Source organism: Thunnus thynnus, chromosome 10, assembly GCF_963924715.1.
Source record: "Thunnus thynnus chromosome 10, fThuThy2.1, whole genome shotgun sequence".
NCBI lineage: Eukaryota > Metazoa > Chordata > Actinopteri > Scombriformes > Scombridae > Thunnus > Thunnus thynnus.
Window position 1 is genome coordinate 21088352 of NC_089526.1, and position 22501 is coordinate 21110852.

General features: G+C 37.3%; 2 protein-coding genes across 4 annotated transcripts in view; both read right to left on the bottom strand.

Moving 5' to 3' along the window:
* Positions 1-215: 215 nt before the first annotated feature.
* Positions 216-15404, bottom strand: LOC137191729 (secretagogin-like). The gene is made up of 11 exons (XM_067602072.1): positions 15227-15404; positions 14649-14719; positions 12370-12462; positions 9122-9211; positions 5484-5540; positions 5000-5077; positions 4557-4612; positions 3659-3704; positions 3461-3520; positions 1820-1888; positions 216-1543 (listed from the first exon to the last, which is right to left on the bottom strand). The coding sequence occupies exons 1-11, from the start codon at positions 15294-15296 to the stop codon at positions 1415-1417; spliced, it is 819 nt and encodes a 272-aa protein (XP_067458173.1). The 5' UTR covers positions 15297-15404; the 3' UTR covers positions 216-1414.
* Positions 15405-15587: 183 nt separating this feature from the next.
* Positions 15588-22501, bottom strand: part of LOC137191730 (F-actin-uncapping protein LRRC16A-like) — a 76244-nt gene continuing 69330 nt past the window's right edge. The window contains exons 35-38 of one of the 3 annotated variants that reach the window (XM_067602075.1): positions 22206-22242; positions 21670-21867; positions 21285-21434; positions 15588-19136 (exon numbers count right to left, since the gene is read on the bottom strand). In XM_067602075.1, the coding sequence (XP_067458176.1) occupies positions 18958-19136; positions 21285-21434; positions 21670-21867; positions 22206-22242 (564 nt within the window). In that variant the 3' untranslated portion in view covers positions 15588-18957. Of the gene's footprint in view, positions 19137-21284; positions 21435-21669; positions 21943-22205; positions 22243-22501 lie in introns of all 3 variants that reach the window. The other 2 variants (XM_067602074.1, XM_067602073.1) reach the window with 2 other exon arrangements.

The window sequence follows — 22501 nt, forward strand, 5'->3', positions numbered from 1 at the left end:
TATCAAGCTTACATGACCAGGAGCACCGTTTTTTTTCTTTTGTTTTTGATGGATCTATGGTAATGATGAGTCAATAAAATCAAATTATACTACCCAGAAGGTTCTCCATACAAACAATACTGTCCTTCACTCCTGGTGACTCATCAGTCTCTTGAAAAATTGTCCGCATTGATGTGTTTGAGGGAGATATTTAATGAGTCATTGCATGAAGAATGTGAAATCCAAACAACAATTTTATTATAATTCATTCTTTGCACTCAGCCAAACATCATTTACAATGAGTTGAACATGACAAAAGCTTTCAAAACACCAACAACTCAGCTTTTTGTTTTTAATTAGTTATATAATTATTGCAATTATAGTGATGGATAATACAGCAAATACCAAAACACATAGCTTCTTGTCAAAGTGTACTCTTGGACAATGTAGCAATGTAGAGCTGCAACGATTAGTTAACGGTTAGTTGATAACCAGAAAATTAATCCGTAACTAATCTGATCATCAGTTACGTAAAAAAGTTATTGTCATTGATTACTTGACATTGAAAATAATAGTTAGCTCTAGAGGTAATGAAACAATAAGAGTATGTCATGATCAGAGCTGATTTTTAAGATTATTAAATGATAGAACAATGACTAATGACTATATTGTTTAGGCATGAGTGCTACTTAAAACTGCTAATTACTCCAAAAGTAATAATCTTTAGTCAATGTACTAATGTTTTAAGTTTTTTTTAACTTATTAAGATTATATTATAGTATATTATAGTAGCTGCACGGTCAAACAAACAAACAAAAAAATTAAATAAAAATCAATATGCTCATCACTTGTCATAATAATGTATTTTCTAAACAGCAAATAATGGTAACAGGACAATGAACAACATACTTCAGATTTTTTTTTTTTTTTCATGCAAGAATCATGCAAATGGCCAAACATCAATAATGGCCAACGTTCCTGCAGCTTCAAACTAAGAGAAGAAAACTTTATATTACAATAAAAAAACACTTATTTTTCTACCTTGTCAAAAGCCACAGACAAACTGATCATTTTACCACAAATCTCACAGCACAGACATTTTTTTTTTAGCCAAAAAGCCCCCCAAAAACATTCATATCTCATTCTTTTTTTTGGCCTATAACATGCACAAGAATCACTGTCACTTAAAGTAATAGATTTACAGTCGTTTAATTTTCTTTTAATCCAACAGCATCAAATTGTGTTTGTATCATAAATCATAAATAAAAATCAAATAATGCTACATGAATATTGACCTTAAATAATCCAATAATCAGACTGATCAGCATCAAAACACAGCATTCTACCATTAGCTCACTCCCAGTACACACTTGATTAACTATACAACAAATACAGCGTCAGTGTTTCATAATATCATACTATACTATAATTGTAACTAAGGTTTAAGCTTGACTCCCAGACACAGAGAGAGCTCATTTTTCTGTATCTTTCCATCCTTGTTGACGTCACAGTGGCGTAGCAGAACGGCTCGCAGCTTGTCCAGCTCAGGACCTGTGATGCTGGGCTGGGGAAGAAAACAGACATTAACAGTACATTAACAGACAGAGGGAGGGGAGGGCGAGTTAAAAGTCATTACACAGGAAATGTGGTGTTGGTAATGTGCAAGCCTTTTAGCCTTTTCATGAAGTTGTTTCTATCTGTTGAGCTCTAATTTGTGCACTGTCAGTGTTAGAAACCAGTGCTGTTCTAATGAGTTCATACTCATTAAACTCAGTCAAGATCTGAGTGAACATGCTTTCTGAAATTCAGATACTAAACAACAGCAGCAATGGTGTCTTACCCTGACCAGCTCCATCATATCTTTGACCAAGCCGTCCACCTCAGGACCCTCCAGCGCTCCTGTCTTACTCTAGAGAAAAAAGAGAACAAAAGAAAAAGGATGAAAGAAAGAAAAATGATATAATTACTTCTCATAATTCACATCCCACTCACAATACTCAGTCATTCATTAGCTTTCCTTTCCTAGGTGTATTCCTCAGGGTCATTAGTGGGGCTGAAACACATCCCAGCATACATTTGAGAGAGGGTAAACACCCTGGACTATGCTTTCAGCAATGTACAGAAGATAATCATATTTACATTTAATATACCTACAGGGTGCATACAGTGCAGTATGATTTGAAGCAAAAGTACAGCAGCGCTAATTGACAGTGTCACACACCTCAGGAGAAATATGACATTTCTGTCCCTCCTTCTTAATGCAGTACTGCAAAAACACTTGCTTAAAAGAAGTTTCATACATGAACAAATGAGAGATTATGGTCTTGCTGGAAGACCTACACTCTTTAAAGTTGAAATTTGTAAATTTCAGTATGTTTTCACCCTCTCCAGTAGAGAGATTGTGTGAAGGCCTGCTGTTTACTTGAATCAGCTATTGCAAAACTTGAAAGTGCCACCTGCAGTATTGTTAAATTCTTGAAAACACAAACATTGTGTCAAACATGTCACTCACAGACTTGTGTGCTAGATTTGTTTTAAACAGATTCTCATTAGCACAGTCACAGATGAGAAACCAAAGCTGACTGAAAGCTGGCAGAAACCAAAGGACACAAGTCACTTCTGCATACTGACTAAAAAGGTTTTAGACAGACTATTAGTTTGCTCAGTGCACCACTTGACAAAATAGACAAGCTCATAAATATGATTGTACTGAGTAGAGGAAGTTTATCAGTGACTCCTGATAGGAATTATTGACTCTTATCCAGAGCTATATGGTGAATGAGTCTGAAAGAGTTAACTCCTCATCCCCAAGAATGACCTGACAACATAATCGGTGTTTTATTTCATTATGTTTCATTACCGGAATCAGGGAGCTAATAGAAGTCCTCTAATGCACACTGCCACACACTATGCAAATGTGAAAGTGTTATAAATTGGAAATGGAAAACATTTAGTGGCAGTGATATCTGCTTCCATCACTGTATAAAAAAATAACTCCCCTTGTGCTGTTGGAGCAGAATTGTCCTTTAGATAAGAGACTTTGATAAACGAATAGAGAAAATTATATTGAAGCAATGTCTCATGTCACATTCTGTCAAAGACAAAACTCATGGAAACTGGCAGTAAAAGTAAACTGGCCACAGGCAGTAATACTAGTAATACAACTGGCCATTGAGCAGCTCTTTTGGCACCAGGGTGTGCTTAGCCCATGGATGCCTTTTGAAAAGAACAAGTTGAGGGAGATTGTTAGTTGTCCTCCTCATCAACATATCATTTCCTGAACCTGCAACCTTTGGACACAAACTGAACAAGCGTGTACAAGCACTGCAAATTGGAAACATGATGATCACATTATAGAGGTTGTCCTGTAAAGGAAAATGCAAAATACATTTTCCTTCCTGCAAAACACAACAATCATTAGCTTTGGTATAATGAGATTATGAAAGTCCTCATCTGTCTCCCAGTGTATTACTGTACTTACAACATCATAATGCTCAAATATCTTCTCAAAGTCTCTCTTCATCTCCTCTTTACTGGAGGCCTGGAGAAGACGAGAGGAGATGAGATTTTACAAATCAAGAAGATAAAGATAAAAATGACAGAGGAGAATTCATCACATAATTTATCCTCATGTTTTCATTTGCCAAAATGTTATAAAGAACAAAAACAAAACACGTACGTCCATCTGGAACTGGAGCAGGAAATTCTCCTGTAAAGCCAAGATCCTAATAGGAAAAAAATACATATTCTAATGTCACATTGCAAAACTGTTTGAGCTATCACAGAGAAAAATATCTGTTATGGTGAAATAATCACTTCCTTTTCTTTGAAAGATACAGAATCACACTTAAAATAAGAGTGTGGATCTATGTATATGGAGCAATGTTTACATGTACTTTTCCTTGAAAGTATTATTCACCACAGATTGGTACAGATGTATGTTTTTTCTTCTTTTAATTACAGCTGCAATGATTAATCCATTAGTTAATCAACAGAAAATTAATCGCCAACTATTTGGACAATCGATTAATTGTTTTTAGTCATTTTTTTACAGGAAAAAAAGTCAAAATTCTCTGGTTTCAGTCTCTCAAATGAATAGAATATACATCAAATTAATATTTTCTGGTTGTTGATTGTTTGAGAAAAACAAGACATTTGAAAATGTCACGATGTGGAAAACTGATCAAAATTTTTTACACATTCTGACATTTTATAGACCAAACGACTAATTGATTAATTGAAAATAGTCAACAGATTAATCCATAATGAAAATAATCAAATGTAGTGGCCCTAAATGTACTTAAACGAATTTATACATAATAAATGATGTAACATTTTCACATAAAAATATCAGAACCATATTCACCTTCAAGACATCTCAAAACAAAAGCTGGATAAACAAAGTAAGGTTTTGTGTTAGCATTTGATCAAATCACTGTTTACTGGCAACAGAAATACTATACAGTAGGTTTATAGCACCACCTGTGTTGTGTAATACATTACAGACAATCAGAGGTGACAGAAACTTTGCTTCTAAACATTGCTGGCACTTGAAATAGTAGCTCTCTGGAAAATACCTGGCCAGGTCGTTCAGGTCCAAACGGCCATCCTTGTTTTTGTCAAAGATTTTCATCTGCAAGAAAAATAGGATGTATTGAGAAGCAGAAAAATATCACCTCACACCACCTGAGACTCATCAACCAAGTCGACCTTCTATCTGGCTTTGAGTGTGAGTCAGTCTCTTCCAAACTGAAATCTATAACACATAATCTAACTATAATCTATCACAGTCCCTGTGAACAATTTGTGGTTTTCGTCTTTGGGACAGCAGTTTAATTTGGGAGTTGTTAGGAGGAATAAGGTCATTGTATTTACCTTTTTCATTTGGTCTTATATAGCCTTTATTTGAAATAAACATTTGATGAGTGGAGTACAGGATTCTTGCATGATTGTGTGTGCATGTGTGTGTGAGAGAGAGAGACAGACAGATTGAGTGAGAGAGAGAGAATTGTATTACTACCATTGCGTCAGTGTACTCCTCCAGCTTGTCAGATGACACTTCCCTGTGGTGCTGCTGGAACAGGTCTTTCAGGAAGGCCTGAGAAAGATATTTATCTTACAATCAGACAGTAAAACAACCAAATCCAGTGAGTTCAAATAAATTATGTTGTTACACAGATTTCACTATTTCCAAAAAAAGGATATTTCCCCCTCATGTCAATGAAGGAATGTCTAATGCCAGTATTTCCTTTCCAAACCAGCCACAACCATTAATACTTTATTAGACTTGACTAAATGCCTCCCTCTCAACATCTACCAAGAATCTTTATTGTAAAGTAAAAAGTCTTGTCTTGTCAGTAGTTGAAAAGGACAAACAGTATGACAGCACAGGAAATAGTGTCTGAAAGTTACTGTCACTCTCTGCCAATGCCACCTCTCAGAGTGGCTCCTTGAACAGAAAAGAAACCTGTAATTGGTTCTTTTGTGTGTGTTTGCAACCTTACCTTCAGCTCCTGAGCTGAGATGTAGCCGCTGCAATCCAAATCGTACTTCCTCCATATCTATAGTGGGCAGTAGAGGGTGAATCAACAAATGGTTCCATGCAACGTAAAGCAATTATAGATCAGTGTTGGGGTTGTTACTCTAAAAAGTAATGTATTACACATTACTTGTTACTTTAAAAAAAGTAATGCATTACTTTACTTATTTACTCCCTATGAAAAGTAATAAGTTACATTATTTTTGTGTTACTCTGCAGCATTGCCAGTTGCCAGTTAATAATACAACGTTAAACCTTACATATTCCCACATATCAGCACAAACCCTGTCCTAATAAAGAGGGCATACACAACATCTTGCTTTAAAGGCTCTTTAATAAAGTAATACCACAATGCTGACAGCAAAGTTGGTGAAAACCAGCTGAAAGAGCACTTCACAGAAAAATGTTGTGGTCAGAACAAGGCAGGCCTTTCAAGCAGGCCTTTCTTTATCAAAAGAGGTTGGCCTTCCTAACACAGCCTAGTAAAAATATTAATTGCCTCAAAATAATATATCAATAAATAAAATAATATAAGAGACTCGCCTTCGTAACACCATTAGATGATGAAAGACTTAAAAGAAAAAAAGAACATGTTTAAATGGCATATGAACTGCATTTAACGAGCCAAACAGAGTCAAGGGGGCTGAAGAGACTCTCCATGGGTGCACTAGACGGCATCGTAGTGTTGAATTTCATGGATATAGTCTTTATTGTAGGGAAAAAGTTCAGGATCTCCATCTCTCATCCCCACTTCAAATATTCAATGACTTCATTGTCGGAGTTGAAGGAAGCTGTATCCTCCTCATTGAAAGCAAAGAAGTCATTCTCACTGCTGCTGGAGGTGGGGGTCTACTCATCGTGGGGGAAAGCACAATACTCAATAGTCAGCAGTGTTCTCAGGGCTTCTCTCCTCTCCTCTTCTCTCAGCCACCATGCTTTTAACTTCTTCAATGTGATAGCAGCAAGAAGAGCATCTTAGCTGTCCAACACAGATGCAAATCACATCTTGATGGCCTACTATATAGAAAGACTGGATAAGGTTGGCTATTTACAGTTAAGCCACAGAATAGCTCTGGAATCAAGTCTAACTTAATCTAAAAGAAATGCAGACTACATAGATGCAGGACGACTGTATGTAGGCTTATGCTCATATTTATCATTCATATGTATCTTTGACTAAAGCAGCATATTTCCATATCACAACGCTGCACATGCACATGAATGTATTGCTAGAAGATTAATTAACTCAGTACAAGCATCATGTGAGTTAAGGAGGGATTGTGACCTAAATCTGCAGTTTCACAAAAAAAAAAAAAAAAAAAAAAAATCTGGGAGAGCCCGTTTCACAGTGCCAGTGTCTTGGACATAAGAATTTCGTTGGTAGGAGACTGCCATAGTAGCAGTTATCTTCACCTTGTGATATGTCCAGTGTCACAGTGAGTGGATTCATGACTGTGCAGCATTCCTTAAGGAATTGATACTCCTGTTCAGTGATGGCTTTAATACCTTGTCGCCAGCAGGAGTGTTCAACTCTGGGATGGGAATATCAGTGAAGTGGGATAGGGCATCTTGTTGTTGTTGGCACGATGAGTTTTCTTTTACACATATCCTCAACGAGATCAGAGGCCACTGCAGAACGGCTGGTCTTAGTACAAGTCATTAGACAATTAGTCATTGTCAGCCATTTGTCAACATCATTACTTGAAATTACGTTTAGTGTGTGTGATGCACATCTCAAGCAAGGGGAGAGAGAAAACTGTCCTTCTGGGTCAGTAGAAAACACTCCAACATCTGTGAATGTCACATCTTGATCTTCATGCCCTTCCTCATCAGAATTTGATGCTGTAGGCTCAAACATCTTGAAAGCCTTGATAAAATTCGACCCATTGTCTGTGACAGTTGCGGTGACTTTGTGTGATAGTCCATAAGTTGAATGAACCTGTTTAATTTCAGCTACAACATCTTATGTGTGTCATCCTTTAATTCTTCTGCAGACAATTGCAGCTTTCCCATGATGGAAATTGCTTGGGTTAATCCAGTGGGAAGTTATTCCTAGGAAGTTTTTATTGTGGCTAGTCCAAAAGTCAGCGGTAGTAGACACATACTCTCAGCTTACAAATGTTTTCTTTAGCTCAGTTCTCATCATAGCCTTTCCTGTCTGATAGTGGCCATCCGTTCCCTGTTATCTGTATTTTGCTGAGTATGTTTTTGAAAGACGTTGATTCTACTATAGAAACAGGCAACATTTCCTTCACTATGCTACAAGCCTGTTCATCTCTGCTTTTGTTACCTGTTGAAAATCAACTTTTGGCTGTTTGGTTGGGGTTGGCATACACTCAGCTTGAGCATCACTCTGGGTCAGGGGGTCTTTCACTTCTAGCTTTGTGTTAGCATGTTGCCTTTGCAGATTCTTGGAGAGATTTGATGTTGTTCTCACAGCAGTGGATAGTTGTGCCTGGGCAGAGTTTGTACTTTACCGTCACATTCTTGTCCTTTTGCACAACAAAGTCGAAGTAATGTGCATATCTCCACCCTTAAAAAGTTGTAGACCGCTCTGCCATTTTTGTCCTATCTTCTGCACAAACTCTAGTCAGGCAAGTGTGCATGAGAAGGTATGTTTGATTATTTTTTTCTATCCACCCATTCTGCAGATAATTAGAGTACTTATGTAATGTAAGTAAGGGCATAATTGTTTGATTAGTAACTGTTATGTGATTACTGAACTTAGGAACAGTAACATGTTACATTACTAAGTTACAGACGAATGTAATGTGATTACAGTAACGCGTTACCCCAACACTGTTTCAGATGCATGGTTCCTGTCTCAATGTTAAGCTTTCTCAATGAATATTTAGAATTCACAGTTTTAAGGCTGTCAGAAGACTTCCTCATTCTTTGTATGTGTTGAAACCCCAAGTCACTGATACATTCTCTTATACTCATCAAAAAATGAGAACAGGCTGGCTGTTGGCTGATCTGGTTTGACTGATTATGCAGGAAGGAGTTAATGTGTGGCCTAGTGTCTTATCAGTGTTGTCACTGCACTGTTCCTCTAAGTTCTTACTTTTCAAAAACTCACAAAATCAAACAACTATTGAATTAACATCGATAGTTATCAACATTTATGAAACATTTTTTTACGCAAAAAGAATTTACAATCGGTACTCGGGTTTATATCTTTGTATCTGCCGTGTATGGAAATTGGGACATAATTAGGGCTGCAACTAACAATTATTTTCATTATCAATTAATTGCTTAATTGATCAACTGAATCGTTTTGTCTATAAAATGTCAAAAATAGTGAATGCTCACATTCGAGAAGCTGCAACCAGCAATTTTTTTGTGTTTTTGATTAAAAAATTAGTAAAATAATTATTCAATTATCGAAATAGTTGCCAATTCATTGTCTGTTGATCAACTAATCGATTAATCAATTAATTGTTGCAGCGCTAGACACAATAGTATATTGTCAGACCACTGGCCCACCAGGATACCTCTGTACTTTTGGTGGTTTTTGGTACTGTATATCAGCATAGGTTATATTATAACCTTTATAATATATATGATATATAACCTAATAATTGGTATAGTCTGTGAATTTACCTTCATGAAGTCAACGCTGTTGTCGAGAGGAGCTTCTCTGCGGAAAACCAAAAGGAAGTTCTCATCCTCAGGGAGGATCATATTGGCCAACTGGAAAACAAGGCAGAGGTCAGAGCAGACCAGTTAAGTCTTGTCAATAACCAATAACCAACAATAACCACCGAGCTCACACCAGCCATACAAACTTCACAACAGTCTGGGCTTGCAATCTATGATTTTGTATTAGAGGGAGAGTTTTTTTATTAGATGTTTTCTAGTGAAAAAATAAATCCAATGAAACACTTGACACTAAGGTCTATGGATTATCAGGACTGTGACACTGTTAAGAGGAAAGAGGCTTTGCTGCTGACTTTTTAAATAACATTTTAGATTCAGTTCACCTCTATTATATTAAGGTGGCAGCAGAAGTCTCAAACACAGAATTTTCCAAACCTCCCCCGATAAATCTGAAACTATCTGTTTGGTTAGACATCACTAGGGATGATCTAACTACTGTACACCAGCTCCTCCTGGCTCCTCTCCACAGCATGTTGCCCCGCTCTTGACTGTTCTTCTTTAATAATATCAGCTCTCCATTAGCAGATTAAACTGGGCCCCCATCATTAATCTAATTAAAATACAAGATGATACTGCGGCCATTTGGGTCACACAGCCGAAGTACAGCTTGCAGTCTGAACAAGCCGCAATGCACCAACAGTGATGCCAACAGCAGATGAGCCAAATGTTCAGGGATGAAATACCAACGAACAAACTAAAAAAAGTTTTGACATTGTAGGGAGTTTTCAGACAATATGGCTCAGTTGGAGCATTAATAAAAGTGGGGCTAATTTATAATTGAATTATCTGTCATTTTGTTCAGTTTATTTAGTCTTTTAAATTTGAGAAAATTGTGAAAAGTTCCTATCATAATTTCCCACAGCCTGTAAGATCAGTAGCCCAAAACCTGAAAATCAGCTTACAATAAGAACAGGAAATTGAGAAAATGGGACTAGCAAATTGCATTTTTGCTTGATAAATGACTTACACAATTGATGTTGTTGGCTATTAATTTATCTCCAGATGATTAACCAATAAATAAGAACAAGCCAAGATAGTAGTTATCCTATGGAAGATCATGGAATGGAAACCAGGACATATAGATGTCCACATTGGACGAAAATAGACGAAATTCATTCATTCATTAGCTGATCTGCAGGAGGTTGCTTGTCAAAATGTCCCTTGCATATTTGTGTAGTTTTGTACAGTAGTTTAGTAGTTTTTAGCAGTTTTATGTTAATTTGTCACACACACAGAACAGTTCAGATGAGCAGTTGCTGGCAATTAATACTTAAACTTGTGACTCAACAATATACAAATACAAAAGAAAGTGCACCTTGTGAACAGAATACAGTACACTCAAAGCACACAGTGTCCCCTTAATAATGTGAGAAGATGGCTTACACCAGACTGGACAGTGTGCATGGTAGTTAAAATGTGGATGGCAGGGTGAAACCCTCAGTCCCTGCAAGATCCAGGACTGCTGTTGAAATTAGAGTTAAGAGAAAATACATTTCCCTGGTAGGAATCATTACTATTAATTATGCTTAAGTACAATAAATGCATGGTATGTTGTTTACCCTGTAGTAGTATAAAAGTACAATGGTGAGGAAATTTACTATTTACAGACTAAATAAACATTTGTCATTTTACGTTATTTTCTTGTGTGATAGTTAGTCAAAGTGCTGTTTAATAGATCAGTTTTAAGACACTGAACTAGAGGAACTACTGTGGTTTTAAGATACACTTGCTGACTTCCTTCCTAATGCTGTCTGTAGAGCAGAAGTGACAATATGGGGAAACAGCATTACAAATGATTAAGATGACACTAACCGCTCAGTAGAGAGATATCTTGCTCATACTTTTCACTGCATGAATGTAAATTCTCATAGTGGGGTTGCACCGATCCAACTCGCTGAATTAGTTTCTTTTGTCATTCTGAAATTCAGTTGCAGTCAGTGCACCAAAGCAGCCCCTGGCCTAATGTTACTGTAGCTTACATAAAAAGATCCCAATGAGTTCCACACAGGTATGTATACAGATTTTAAATTTGAGAAAAAGAGAGCACTGGTATGAGATCGGGAATTCTTACTGGCTATTGAATACTCTGAATTGAGGCATAGAAATAGATAATGGGAGAGAACAATGTGTCCTGAGTTGGCATGACGTGTACAGTACTATAGCTTCAAATGAAGCAACAAAGAGCTTTGACCACACTGGGCTGTACCCTCATCAGCCACCGTAAATCAGTGTCTTCAACAGGCTACTTATGGCAGACACGTATTGATTTTTTCCTAGCTTTATGAGTAAAAGTCAAACCATTTGGGGTCTGTGAGTACAATGCATTAAGGGGATTGGCCTGATCAAGTTTTTTTTCCCGCCAGAAAGAACTGATGAAGCACTTCTGCTGTGCCAGGAACTGCATCAATTACACAGAGTGGAGACTGAGAGAACAATGTCATCAGATGTTGTCAGTCAAGTTTGATTAAATCAGATGAATTGACTCCAATCAAAATGTCACTTGAGAATGTCATACATAATGCATACTGTGTAGATAGAGTAAATTGTGGTATTTCACATACATGCATATCATGTATTGTATGGAACAAATGGTTTGAGTGCTGTTCACTTCCGACTGACTGTGTCTGTCAGCATGATGGCTTAGAATGACTCTTGGCGGTCCCCGGAAATTAGTTTTTGCTCTGCCTGAATATGGTACAAGCTGTATCATTGTCACGGATACAAGAAATAAATAAAAGATGAAGAGGAGATATGGTGGAAGAAGAAGGTATGAGTAGAATTTGAAGAGAGAGGGGTGAGTGGAATAGATAAGTCAGAGAGAGAGGAGACTGAGGAGAGGAAGAAGACTGACAATAAAGGCCAAATTAGCGTGAAAAGGTTAAATGCTGTCTGACAGAGAGCAAGACAGAGGGCTGGTGTTGGAGCCTGTCTGCTTTTATTAATGTGAACCATAAATCTGAAGGAGTACACATAGAAGAGATGAGAGGGTGAATGTACAGGACTAAATGCAGTTTATCTTGAATAGGCGGTGAGGGTGTGGGTGCTTAATCACCACTTCCGCAGCATGAAACCAGATTCACACATGCAGACTCAAATATATATACAGAAAGACAAAGATATAACAAAATCCTATTGCTTCCTATTTCACTTTCATTCACATACTGGCATTTTATGTTAAGGAAATACTGTACCTCCTGAATCTGTAGTTTCCCATCAGCGGTGGCATCGTAGGCGGACATAAATCTCTGCTTCAGTCTCTGAACTCTCTCTTCAGTCACATTCTCCTGCAGAGACACAATATATTAGAATACAACATTGATATATTACATGTATTAATGTGGACACAGATTTATGTCATGGGAAAATGAAATGAAAAAGAATGACATTGAAGGACAAGCACTTTACTGTGAGTCACAGTTATTTTAAGGAATGTCACCATGGATACTGTGATATCCGATTTTCTTCCTAAGGTCTGCTTTCTCAAACTCAGGCTAACCCAGTTAGTAAAGAGTTTATGTAGCGACATGTCCTTGGCATAACCATTCTTTCTAATACACAGAACAAAGAGTACAAGGCTTTACACATCAAACATTTGCCTCCATGACTCATTCAGTCAGTGAAATATATGAAACCTATATAATCTGCTGTGTAACTCGCTCATATGCTGTAGATAAGAAAGAGTCAGGAACTACTTTTACTCCGGAAACTTTTAAGCATGTTAAGCATGTGAAAAATATATTCTTGGAGATAGATAAGAAAGAGTCAGGAACTACTTTTACTCCGGAAACTTTTAAGCATGTTAAGCATGTGAAAAATATATTCTTGGAGATTATTACAAAAGATAATTTGAAAAGCTGCAAAGATACAGTCAGTTGCATGCTTATCTGAGTTAAGAATCAGGTTTTCTGTTCCTGTGTAGAACAGCTTCTCTCTCAACCAGAGCTCAGACAGAGGTTTAAAGCTGCTGAAGGTTAAAATATTTTAAGATGTTCAAGTATTTTAGAATATATTCAGCTGCAAATCTTCCAGGGTCTCTTTGCAAACCCTTGATTGCTGCACTGTAACTATAGAAACCTGTTGATCTGTGGTCTGAATCATCACTTCATGCAGTGCAGAGCACACAGTCTGCAGACTACAAGGTGCCAGGCGCTCACTCATTACAGAAAGAGAAGTATTTATCTCCAGCGCCATCTTTCTCTCAGGCACCAGCAATATCCTGTTGCTAGGCAAAAATTCTGTATCACATGTATAAATATTTGACTGAATGTACAATAGAGAAATTACATACAACACTTAATGCACACTTAGGTTGAAAAACATAGAGTTTTCCCACTGCATAAATATAATCATGTATTTTCTACAAAGATGTGGAAGATGAAAGTATATCAAATGGAAATTCTTTTTCACATGACACAGTTGTAATTTCATGTAGAAAAGTCTGCATAAATACTCGATATGATGCACTTAAGAAAATATAACTATACAGGCACCATATGGTTAATGCTTCAACAGCTGAATAGAATATAATAGACTGAATAGAATGACTAGTGTTTTGTGTATTTCTCAGGAACTACAAAACACAGCACTTATCCTGGGGGCATTAATGATGGAAAGCAAACATCAGAAAGACAAAGTGACATGTGGTCTGCTTGTTTTAGTGTAGCCCCATTAGTATCCAAGGGAGTCTGACACACACACACACACACACACACACACACACAATAGAACATGTTGTTGTAGTTGTGTGTTCATTTGAGTTTCTGCTCTAACTGGTCAAGGAGAGAGCTCAATCTTCAGTTGTGTCACAGCATTTAACATTGTTCAGTAAACATTTAATTTATATACACACAGACACAAACACAGGATACAGACACACAGACACAAACACAAGACACAGACACATACTCTTTTTTTTTTCTTTCTCCAGGTCAATTTTTAACCGAGTCAAGGGCTTTCCTTTTGCCGAGTTTCTGACAATGACCAGAGCTCTTTAATTGTGTTCTGTAATATCGTTACAGTCACCCCACCCATCCAGATAACTGCGAAGAGGCTCAGCTGCCCACACAGCAGAGATCAGAAGTGCTGCAAAGATGTATTGTATTTCTCAATGATTCAGGCCTTAATTTTGACAAATCATGTGTTACATGAAACACCCAACATAAACATGAGAAAATGAGTTTGCATCATATTATTATTGAACTTAGTGGCAAATTTCAACTGGCAAGTTACAATTAACATCGTCATTTGAAACAACAATATATGTTCCTTATACCTCAAGTAGTAGTGTAATTGATGTGGTATATAAATTGACGCAGTATAGTAGTATCATATGCATCCATCAGTATCAGACTGAAATTAAATCATGTTGCCTTCTGCGGCATTGTACCTGTTCGGCTGCCTTGATGTGCATTTTACTGAACTGCTATAATCACAAGTTGCAGATGAATTCATCCAAATAAAGTTAACTTACCTGTGGACCCAGTCTCTTCATCATGTGACGGAAAAATTCATCAAGCTCTTTGCCCTCAATGTAGCCATTATCTGTTAAATAAAAAAACACATTTGCACCAGTCCTTTTGTTGTAAATTCAGTGATTCAAGTTTGAATTTTCTTTAAAATTCAAATAGTGAGAACTACTCAGACCTAATACTGAGAAGTGACTTTTCATATTCTAAGTTTTGAGGTAATTATTTTGCACTTTATTTCTGTATCAAGCCCCTTTCAGAAATGGCATCTATGTGAAATTGCTCATTTCTTCTTGTATTTAATTTTTACATGAGACATTGCCATCTTCATACACAGAAACATCAGACATAGTTACTTTCAAATGTTTTTTGTGATACTAAGACTACAAAATGATACTAAGAACTTAAATTACTTCCTACAACCAAGACTCATGAATTTATCATCACAAATAAGGACAGCCTTTTTCTCCCTCATATCTAGTAACAGTGGAAAAACAATTATAATTGTGTACTGTACTATCTGTCTATAGCATGCTTATGAAGACAAAAACTAAACATGAAGAAAAAACTAAACTGTTCTCACCATCAGCATCAAAGTGTTGCCAGATTTCCAGGAAACCAGCTGCATCCAGGTTATCAAAAGCACTCTCCATTTCAGTAGAGAAAAGGGAAGAAAAACTAACAACTTTCACACATCAAAGTAAAGAAAAGACTAATCTCACCAACTGTGTTGCACTGTTTCAATGGCTTGCTTGGTTGACATATGCTCTTTTTGACTTAGTGGAAACCACACCTCCTCTGAGTGTGTGTAAGAGAGAGAGCACAAGAGAGTGCACAGTGTAGCGTTGTATTTGCCATCTGGTGGTTGCATTGTTACACTACAAAACAGAAGATTTTGTGATAGTCCAGACACTGGAGATTTGACAAAGGAGACAATGCAGACATTTTAAAGCCTGTAAAATGATTTTAATCAATATTAATATTCGCATGAAGAAATTTCCAACACCAGCAGAATGACTTAGTGAAACATATTGATCCATGACCATAAAAATGGAACAAATAAGACTGATAATGAGCTAACGTCATTTGTATTTATGCATTTTTTTCCGGCTCAAGGAAAACAGTCATTGTTTTGCATTATTTCTTTTTTTGAATCATGATGGTAACATTAAATTAATAACAAATCAATACATAGAAAGAATTAATTTCTACTTTTATGAACACAATGTACATGTGAGAGGAAAAACAACAAAGGATGAAGACATCACCGGCCACTGTTTGCTTTTTTTCATTCCAAATAAGTTACAAACAAACCCTTAGTATAGTAATGTACTTAGTACCAAAACAATATAGGATTTGCTGCGTTCACATAGGCGTGTGAATATATCACAGTGTGTATATTACATGTGCATATATATATACACACACCTATGAAAGCACATATATACATACAGTACAACTCACAGCCACATCATGCAGTCACACACACATGTAGACTTAGGAGTCTAGACTTGATGCTACTGATTATTTTCACTTTCCCCACTGTGTGCCAACAGAAATTAAGTGGATGCTCATTTTTCAGGATTATAAAGGGAAATCATCAGTCTTTCACACAACATGACAGAAACACAGCCAGCTGCTTCTGAAACCCCACACAGAAAGCAAAAAAAAAAAAAAAAAAGTCAAGGATGTCCAGATCATTTCCTTGCATCAGGAACAGCAAACAGCCACATGTGTTTGCTTTAAGTGTATTGCAAAGTGGTAGTGTATGTTTTCTTTTTTAGTATTCTGAACCTGATTTTCAGGCAAAAAGTCGGGGAGTTAGACTGAAAATTCAAAGCAGTTGTTGACATCAGAGGCAGATAAAACTATGTACAGCGAGAACAGTGTTATTTCCAAGCCATTATTAGTGATAAAGATGCAAAACCTAATCATAACTCTACAAAAAGACATCAATAGACACCATAGGAAAAGAACAGTAAGACCTTAGGCCCTGACTGGAATTAGACTTGTACAGAACAGTTCAGTAAAATGCAAGGTGTGCCCCTTTCACACTGCGCATAAAGAGCTGAGGTCTGCTGCACTGAGTGGGTTGTATATCTAACATTAATGCTTAGTTGGCTTGGCACACAAACACCAAATGGTCAAAATAATAAGTAGAAGAACAGTGGCCAAAGTTGATATACGATAAACCAATCCAATTTGGATCTCGCATTCTCTTCCCCCATTTATACAAATGAGTAAAAAAGAAAGAAAGAAAAGCCTACAGGTTGTAAATAAGATGATTTGCCAAAATCAGTTTTAGAGGATTATTGCAGACTGTCTAGCAGTGTGAAAAGAGCATTTCCTGCTAGAGAGAAAGAGAGAGAAAAGCCTGAGACCTGTGCTGTTGTTGTGGTGAAGCACTGAGGTCCTGAAAACGGTATACACATATAGCTACCCACAGTCCACTTTCACTTCAGGCACTGCTTTCTCGATTATTTTTCACAAAAGCAATACTCATGCCACAATTTCCTTGTTGTTCGAATGCCTTAGAAATGTTTTGTCCTGAATTGAAGGAAGTGAAAGTCAAATGAATCTGAAAGCTCTGAAGTAAAACTCTCTAGGAGATGCTGAAAAGAGTGTTTTGAAGGCTGGAGTTCCCTCAGTGTCCCACTTTTACACAAAGAACATACTGAAGAGGTTATTGTCAAAAATCTAGCTCAAATTAGCTATTGAAATAGGAAGCAAATGACAGTGCCTCCCAAGCAGATTACCTTTTGACGTTCCTCTTTTTGATAAGTTCTTTGCTTTCATTGGACCATCAACACATTAGGGGAATATTCATTAAGATATCAGTATTTTATCAGAAGTTAGTGTGTGTCTTAAAGTGTCTTTAAGAGCAATTCAGAGTCTTTTTTTTCCCAATAATTTTGTTTGTTCTGAGCTAGAAAGGAAGTTGTTGGAAATTTAGTTTAAATTCATTTGACAAATGACACCAGAGAAATACGAGCTGAAATATTTGTGATGGCACTCTGAATTGCAGTGAGTGTCACTTCAATTTATATGAACACAGTAAAAATAAATGACCGCAGTTAAAGGCTAACATAAGATTTTTTTCCCATAGTGTCTAAACACATAAAACAGTGTTTGTTAACAGTACTGAAGCCTTATTGATTGATTGGAAGTTTAAAGTGTACCACAGTCCTCTAAAAGCACCAACACTTCATATGGTCACTCCAACTCTTACACAGACAGACAAACTTGAGCCCAGTGGGGGGTGTTTGATACAGTCAGCTGTTAAGACCCGGAGGCTTGGGATTGCTTGATGCTGCTGGTCTGGCAATAAAAAGTCCTTCAGTGAAGAGTCTGGTCTGCCCCCCGCTGAATAACTCAGTTTTACTGTTTAGGCAAGCTATATGAAATGTGTATTTCTGATTTTTGTTTGTGCTGAGATTCTCAGCTGAACCTGTAGTTTCCTGTAAAAATGATGAATTGCATAATGAGTTCAGTAACTTCTGAAGTCCGGAGAAAACAAAGGAAAAGTAACTTGCACATACTGAAAATATCATTTAGAAAAATCTATACAAATATATTCAAGGAAAGAAAATGCCATTGGTCCAGGCCTGGTTGTGTATATTAGACTTCAAGTACAGTACAGTGATAGTGGTATTGTTAATGTGTGTTTGGTCCCTGGGAGACAAGCTACTGCAAGAAATAGAAACAAGATGTTAGATTATTAGTTAAAGAAAGTGATTTCAGATTAACACTCATAGTTTCACAGCCTCTCTCAGTCTTTGAAACCACAGTCACTTGCACAAAATATTACTGTTTCCTGAAAGCATCGTGGCCTCTTTTATAGTGGTCTTCTTCAGATTTCGTTATTCATTGCCCGAATGAGCCGGATCACCCCAAGATCCATGTGACCTATTTTCTCAAATCCTGAAAAGTTTTATTCATTTGGAGACATGAGATTCTCACCTGACAGCAAAGAGTAGGAACAAGCTTGATACCAGATTATGAGAAAAGACTGTTTACTGTATGAGAAGGAAGCTCTTAGGAAATATAGCACAGTTTGGTTTACTAGGTGACATGATGTGATGTCTATGTCATCATAGATATTCAAATTAAATTTAATTGGAAACCGTGTATTTAACTGATACTACAGCAGGTCTTTCTGCAAACCAAACATGATTTGTACTTTACGGTCAAACAGGACCTACGGGTACAACTTCTAATAGAAATGAAAACATGTTGATTATATTCCCCCTTAGGTGTTTTTCTAAAGGAAAACGTGAGGCTTGTCAACAGGTTTTTGCAGTGAATGCATCTTACTCATATTAAAATAAAGTCTTTGTCTGCTTCCTCCCCAGAGTCTGTGGATTTCTTGCACGCTGCTTTGTCCTTGTCTGGGTTTGGAGATTGGTCCTTGGTCTTGAAGGGGCCATGATCCTCAGAGTTGGTGCGGAGAGGGCTGGGTCGCTGAACCGAGTCTGACACAGACGCTGCCTTCACTGAACAAAGACAGGGAGAGAAGATGAAGAAAACAGCAAGGGCTGGAATTTCTTAGAAAGATAAATAAGAGGTGAAGGGAGGTAGGAAATATAAATATTTTGACATATTTATTGATATATATTGCTGTAAATTTAAGTATGTTGCTGCTGTAGGGTCATCTTTTGTTACCAGTCTTGCCAGTTGGAATACATGTAGATACATACATGAATGGGCATGAAGTTTCCCTTACTAAGAAACACCGTAATCCTATCTCATCTGTGCAGTTTTAGGAAAATGTCTGAACTGAGTATCCAAAGAGAAGAAACCCAGCTGTCGTAGCTAATCTGAAAACTATACAAGGAAGGCACATGCAAGTAACTCCCAAGTGATACCAATAGTGTGTTCATATTTTTGGAGCCTGCTGACTGAAGCAGCTTGAAAAAGGCCAACATGATGAAAACTGTTGCTGAAAAAAGAACTACATGAATACAGTTAGATACTTAGACTTATAGGACACCAACCCTTAACAAAAATTAAATGAGCTAGGGAGAAACACTTGGCCCTCTCTTTCTGACTTCCACCTATGACAGGAACCCAACCTTTATCTATAAACCAAATGATATCGATTCAGGAAATTTTAGAACTAAATCGGTCAAAGTTGTGAATCTTGTTGTTGTCACTGTGATGGACTGGTGGTCTGCCCGTCTAGAATATTTCCCTATTTTCTGCCCTATGCACACTGGGACAGGCTACAACTCACATAAGTGTGTACGTGAAACAAATTAATATACATGAATCTGGCCATGGATAACTAAATTAATCCTGTTGATTTATAGACACATTAAATGAACTAGAAATACTGTCCCACAGTTGTATACCAGTCAAGTTGCAGTTTACATTAATGTCTGTCCAGACTCATAATATTTGTAGTGAAGACTTTGAAGGAATTTAATAAAAGGTATTAAGTGTATTTTTTGGGAAAATGGAGGTCATCACTATATTGACATGTATGATTCCAGTAAATAATTTCCAGTGAGAAACAATCTGTCTCTTAGAGACTGTGAAACTTTGTCATAATTAGCATATGAATTCTTGAGTTATGGCCAAAAATGTGTTTTTAAGGTCACAGTGACCTTAAACTTTGACCACCAAATTCTAAATCAGTTCATCCTTGAGTCCAAGTGGACATTTGTGCCAGATGTAATGAAATTCCCTCCAGGTGTTCCTGAGATATCGAGTTCATGAAAATGGGATGGACGGCCAACTCGAAAACATAATGCCTTTGGCCACAGCTGTCGCCAGCGTGGAGGCATAAAAATAAAGCCAGACAGGAAAGGGACAGGGCTTAAATGATGTTTGAAACTGACAGATATTTACCCCTGGATCTGAGAAACCATTGCAGTTCAGTATAAATCACATACATACGTAGACAATTGAGCTGATCTTCTACTACGTGTAGAAAATTTTAGCAGAACGTTTTTGTAGAACTTTTGTAGGCATTTCTAAAACGTGTAGACTCTTCTCTTGTGTATATTGCCACCTTGTGGCTTATACTGTCATAAGTTGAATGATCTGAAGCACACACTTCTTTGCATATGTAGTGATATTTACATTGCTGTCAGACAAAAAAACCCCCAAAAACCCAGTCTTTATTTTTTATTGAACCCTTCATCAAGTGGCAATAATGAGTCAGGTTCAGCGTTCCAGACATCATCAAATCTCAAATGATATAGAAGCAGTGTTGTCTGTACTGTACAATTAAAAACAGTACATTTAAAAGACACACACACACAAAAATCACTGAGCTGCCAGGCTAAGGAAGTGGGATTGAGCGAGAGTTGTGACCCAAATCTATCAGCGTGATTATTGTCATGTTGCACATGGACACATAGACAAAAGTCAATCTCAATGGGAACTGTCACATCCTGACAGTGACATCAAACATCTACCATCTAACACCTGTGGCCAAAAGAGATTTTTTTTAAAAAGCCAGCTGCCATGCATTAGTAAGAAGACATTAAGTGCTGAATTTTATTTTTGGTCATCTGCACTTTCATTGCAGCTCAAAATCCATTTATTTATAAGCAACACTGCCACCGCAGCATCATTAGATTAGGCTCAACAAAGATTCATACAAGCTCAGACAGATGACAGATTTTATGACCCACCTTCCTGAGTGGTTTTGTTGGCAGAGCCTCCAGGATGCAGACTGGTCTGGCCCTCCTTCTCCTTCTCTGATAGCGCCCTCTTCAGCGTGGGAGGGAGAACTGTGACCTTAGGAGACACATTGCCACTGCTGGGGGAATCTGAGCTCTCATCTATTAGAAAGATGATCAAGAAAAAACAGCTGAAAATGAATATTCTGTCCAGTTTGCCATATAATCTCAATGCAGGACAAAATATGGTTACTGTGTTAAAAGTTGTCTATATTCCTTTTAACAAATCTAACATTGTCAGAACAAGTTCTGGAGAAAACAAAATGTCCATGTATAATTCTCAGTAGCTCAATTTGAAATCATATTTAACTTTTACTTAAAGAGGCTTTGACAGTACCTATGCTCCTGCTGCTACTGGGGTTCCTCGGCTTCTGTGGGAGGGTGGGTCTGGCTGCCAGGGCAGGCTTCGCTCCCTGTGGCACTGGCGGTTTGGGACTTACTGGTCCCCCGGGAGAATTCGAAGAGGACGTAGCCCTGAGACGAGGGGCCGGTTCAGGTTTGGTCTCACCACGAGGTGGGGTCTTCTCTGGAGAACCTGTCGGAGGGTCAGGTTTATTGACGGAGCCACTGGGAGACCTACTTTCTGGAGTGGTGGGCTGGGGCTTGGCTGCTGCCACACCAAAAAAAAAAAAAATGCATGTAATAATTTAATTTATGTTTATTCAGTAGCTGCCTGAGAAAGAACAAGTAATCCCAATGTGAAGTAAGACCAGCTGCAAGAACTGGTTCTGCATGAACCAAGAATATGGTGATAATACTGGATTAAGTTTTCTTTTCCCAAGTTAATTTTATCTCAATAGTCTACTAATTGAGATAAAATTAACTTGAATTTAATATTGAGTATATTAACACAAATAAATCTTAACAACTCACCTGTTGCATTACTGTCAGGTCTGTCGGGGCTGGAAGACTGGAAGAGACATAAGGACAAAATGCTCCATCACTTTTAACCTCCAGTATATACTTTAGTGTAAAAATAATGCTTGTTTAAACACTTAACAAAATATTAACATTATCCCTATTGGTACTTTACAGTCAATTTTGCATTTAAATAACTTAAAAACAGTGTCGATACATTGCTGCTAATCTGAACATAACGTAAAAATAACCATTACTTTTTGTTCCTTAGACAAAATTGTTTTTGCTTTCAATTTTTTAACCTGACAACA

What these genes read in the sequence shown, in the direction of transcription:
- LOC137191729 (XM_067602072.1), bottom strand. Translation starts at nt 15,296, where the DNA reads ATGGAGAGTGCTTTTGATAACCTGGATGCAGCTGGTTTCCTGGAAATC. An exon ending in GCAACACTTTGATGCTGATG is followed by an intron (nt 14,720 to 15,226) that starts GTGAGAACAGTT and finishes TTTATTTAACAG; the next exon opens with ATAATGGCTACATTGAGGGC. An exon ending in TGCTCCAGTTCCAGATGGAC is followed by an intron (nt 3,521 to 3,658) that starts GTACGTGTTTTG and finishes CGTCTTCTCCAG; the next exon opens with GCCTCCAGTAAAGAGGAGAT.